At 31.4% G+C, this 4,620-nt stretch overlaps 1 protein-coding gene across 1 annotated transcript in view; it reads right to left on the reverse strand.

Moving 5' to 3' along the window:
- Window positions 1-3,649, reverse strand: part of LOC125032882 (pollen-specific leucine-rich repeat extensin-like protein 1) — an 8,477-nt gene extending 4,828 nt beyond the window's left edge. The window contains exons 1-3 of the mRNA XM_047624269.1: window positions 3,607-3,649; window positions 265-650; window positions 1-124 (exon numbers count right to left, since the gene is read on the reverse strand). The exon at window positions 1-124 is cut by the window's left edge and continues 644 nt beyond it. Of these exons, the coding sequence (XP_047480225.1) occupies window positions 1-124; window positions 265-370 (230 nt within the window). The 5' untranslated portion in view covers window positions 371-650; window positions 3,607-3,649. The remainder of the gene's footprint in view (window positions 125-264; window positions 651-3,606) is intronic.
- Between the last annotated feature and the right edge of the window lie 971 nt (window positions 3,650-4,620).

A 4,620-nucleotide genomic window follows, 5' to 3' on the forward strand; every position in this document is an offset into this window, starting at 1 on the left:
GAATGTCGCGAAGGCAGATCTGTGTCAAATACCGCGCGTGACAGAACGGCGCGGGAGACGAAGGGACCGCCGCGCCCGCCCTCCGTATCCCCAGCCATCGCTGCAACGGCCGGAGCAGCGTTTTCTGGAAAGGGAAAGGCGTACAGTGAGCTTGAACGTTGTACACAAAAGAAAAACATATAATCGACCAAAGGAAGCTCAACGCAATATAATAAATTTTTAATCTAAAGATACTTAAACCGGAAGAATAAACACGAAGCTCACCTGCGAATACGTGAGCCAAGTGAACTGCACCTTCGCGCGTGGGCACAACGGGCGTCCACGTGTCCAGATAACTATGGATGACGCTGAAAGCCTGAGCCACGCCCATGCCCTCGCCTTCCCGGGGGGGCGGAATGGGCACGAGAAAGAAAATGCGTGAACGGCAGAGCAGGCTCCGGAAGCGGGCCCAAGGGGGAGGACGAGGATGGGGCCCGCGCGGTCGGAAGGAAAGATGATGGTGACGGCGCCGAGGTCGAAGAATATGATGACGTGAACGATGAAGTCACGGCCTGAGACGACCCCTCCTCCTGTGGGGCGGTCGCGACAGGATCGCGGATGACGTCAGTCCGTGAGAAATTTCCGACGCCGCCCTCCATCGCCCGGGGCAGCTGAAAGAGGAGAGGCGGCTTTGGTTGAAAAAATATCACAACAACAACCCAATGTTTTCGACATGACGTCACACACACACACACACACACACACACACACACACACACACATACACACACACATGCAAATGCTCACCCTCCTTTTATTTACAAAAATACATACATAAACACACAAACTTGCAATAACAATATACTCACAAACATGTACACAGACAAACAAACAAACAAACAGAGACACAAACATCTATACAGACTCGCCCTCATTGATATATGTGAAATGGCAACGGCAGTAGTTAATGATAATGATAATCGTAATATCAACGATAAAGATATATATGCAATTGGCCCTTACGATAATGATGATGATAATGATAGTAGCAGTAGTGGTAATAGTAGTAGTAGTTGTTGTGGTAGGAATGAGGATAATGAATGATGATGGTGATGATGATAATGATGAATGATGAAGATAATGATGAAGACAATGATGATGTTGAAGATGAAATTGATGATGTTGATGATGATGATGATGATGATGAAGATGGAATTGATGATGATGATGATGTTGATGATGATGATGATGATGATGATGATGATGGTGATGATTATGATTATGATGATGATGATGATGATGATGATGATGATGATGATGATGATGATGATGATTATGATTATGATTATGATTATGATTATGATGATGATGATGAAGATGATGAATATGAAGATTGAGATGCACATGAAAATGAAGATGAAGATGATAATGATGATGACAATAATAATATGATAATAATGACAGCAACAACAATAATAATATGATAACAACAACAACAATAATAATAATGATAATAATAATAATAATAATAATGATAACACCAACAATAATAAAAATAATAATTGTGATAATGATGATATTATGATGATGATAATGGTAATAATGATGATAATAGTAATACTGATACTAATGATGATGATAACAACAATAGCAATAATATAAAAAGAGTTAAAATTATCATGATGACGATGATAATGATATCAATACTGAAAATATAAAACGTAAATAATAACAATAAAACAAATGTGATGACAGTAATAATAATAGTAATAATGATAATGATAAAAATAACAACGATAATAATATTAGTAATTATAATAATAATGATACCAACAGAATAATAATAATGATAATAATGGTAATAATGATAAAAATATCATTATTACTATTGATAGTAGTAGTAGCATTAATATTATCAAATTGTAATGCTTATTATCATTATTATTACCATCATCACCATCATCATAATCGTTATTATTGTCCTAATCATAATCACTGTCATTATCATCATCATTATTATTGCTATGATCATTATTATCATTATCATCGTTATCACTATTGTTTTATTGATATCATTATCATTATTGCTGATTATTACCTTTTTAATTTTATCATTATCATCATAATTACTCTCATCATCTATTATCATTGCTACTGTTATTATTATTATTATTGATATTATTATTACCGTTATTAAGTATTATTATTAGTATTGTTACTATTATTGTTGTTAATATTATCATCATAATTATTATTATCATTATTAGTATCCTCATCATCATCACTATGATTACTATCGTACTATTATTATATCATTATCATTATTTTTATCATTATAATCATCATCATCATTATTATTATCATTATTATTATTATTACCATTATTATTATTATTATTATTATTATTATTATTATAACTATCATCTTCATTATCGTTATCATTATTATATTATCATTACAGTTATCATTATTATTATATTATTATCATTATTATTATCATCATCATTATGATTATTATTATCATCATCATTATTATCATCACTATTATAATAATCATTATTGTTGTTATTATCATTGTCATCATTATCATCATCATCATTACTATTATGATTATCATTACTTTTATCAATATCATAATTGTTATCATTGTTAATATCTCTTTATTATTATCATTATTTCTAATATAATTAAAATCATTTCTATTCAATATTATAATTATTATCATTAATATTATTATCATTATAATAATAATAATAATAATAATAATAATTATCATTATAATTATTATTATTATTATTATTATTATTACTATCATTATTAATATTATCACTGCTATTGTTTTTATTGTTATTGATATCATAATAATAAAAATAATAATTATCATTTTTAATAGTGATGATGATAATGATGAAAATTATGATAATAATAATAATAATAATAATAATAATAATAATAATAATAATAATAACTATAATAATAACAAAAAACAACAACAGTCCTGATAATAATGATATTAGTAAAGATGATGATGGTGATTATGATCATAACAGTAATAACAACGATAGAAGCATTAAGTTATAACAACGAAAGTAGCATTTAAGTTACAATTCCTGCAAGATCGAGGTCAACAACGACAATAATAACAACAGACTAACCATGATTTGGGTTAACAAACTAAGTGCATTACGGCGGTACACTTTTAGATTTTCTTATTATACCTTTCCTCATTTATTCACCAAATATTATATGTTTACACGAATCTTGACGTTTTTCACGCTGTTCCTATATCCATTACATAAGATATCATCAAATTATTCGAGTTGGATTTAGCAGGATATTATAATCTGGCTGTGTTAGTGCTAAAGGTGATCTGCCAATATGACTCGCCCTTGATCGTTGCATTAAGCATTATTATATTGAAAATTACAATATTTCTTCGATATTTTTTCTAACGGTTATGAGGGCGAGGCCAGGAAATGAGATTATTGTTATCTAAGATAACAATAAGCAATATTACAAGCTAAAAATGATTTAGATTAAACCCAGTCACTATTATCAGTCAACCCAACAAAAGAGATTTGTATAATCCTCTCTCTCTCACACACACAGTGAAAGAAAATAACTTACAAAGGTTTGGATAAAAGTTTTTTTTAAGCCCCTCCAGCGATCGGCTTTCACGTTTGGAGTAAAATATTTTAGCGCCAGGTTTTTTCATGTGGTTAAAATAATAGTTTTAGACTTTAGATTTAGTGGGAAAAATGGTATATAAAAATTGATTATATGAGTATAATATATGAATGTCTAAAAATGATTGAATGAATGTAATAAAAAGGTAAAAAAAATCGACAACAAATGCGATCTAAATTATATACATACTTGCTAACCCAGCAGACTATCTATATTAAAATAATCATATTTAAAAAAATATAACAAAAAATAACAACGGCAGAAAACTAGTAGCAAATTCTATTAATAATCCCTAAATTACAATTTTACTTCTCAGTGTGTCAGAATTTAGGCGATGTAAACAAAGCGACGTAAACAAACCCGCGTGTTTGTGCGCCGCTTCCTCCTCGTCCTCAGGGAAGGAGTCTCGAGTATTTCCAAGATGCCAGGCCTTGATGATTGGATCCTTACGCCTTATAGGATTCTTGACAGGATATTCGGTAATTTGATGGTTGTGAATTGCATTTTTCTTCTGGGTTTAACGTGTTTAAGGCAGTTCGGTGATTATTTAGTTTCACACAGCCATCCAATCTTCCATTTTTCATTCCTTCTTTCAATTATCCACGCTGTAATATGCTTGAATCTTGTTTTTTTTTTCATCGCAATTGATAGAAATAAAAGTATTGGTAATGCTTATGAAGTAACCTTACCCCTCTAAGATTAAGCCTTTTACCATTCCTGGTAAATCCAGACATCGCTGTATGAACCGAAATCCTTCCTAACCCAAGGGCTTCCCGATCACAATATTTCCCTATTTGGGGCTCTGCCTCTAGACCCCCACCCAATTATGGAGTTACAGCCTGCATGACATGTGTTGCGACCTGTTTTCTTAATTTTTGGCATTTTTCGCCCCGGCAGATTATTTTTATGATTTTTATAGTGCCATTACATTTTCCTGTAAATATATACCGAAGT

The sequence above is a fragment of the Penaeus chinensis genome, chromosome 15, assembly GCF_019202785.1.
Source record: "Penaeus chinensis breed Huanghai No. 1 chromosome 15, ASM1920278v2, whole genome shotgun sequence".
Classification (NCBI taxonomy): domain Eukaryota; kingdom Metazoa; phylum Arthropoda; class Malacostraca; order Decapoda; family Penaeidae; genus Penaeus; species Penaeus chinensis.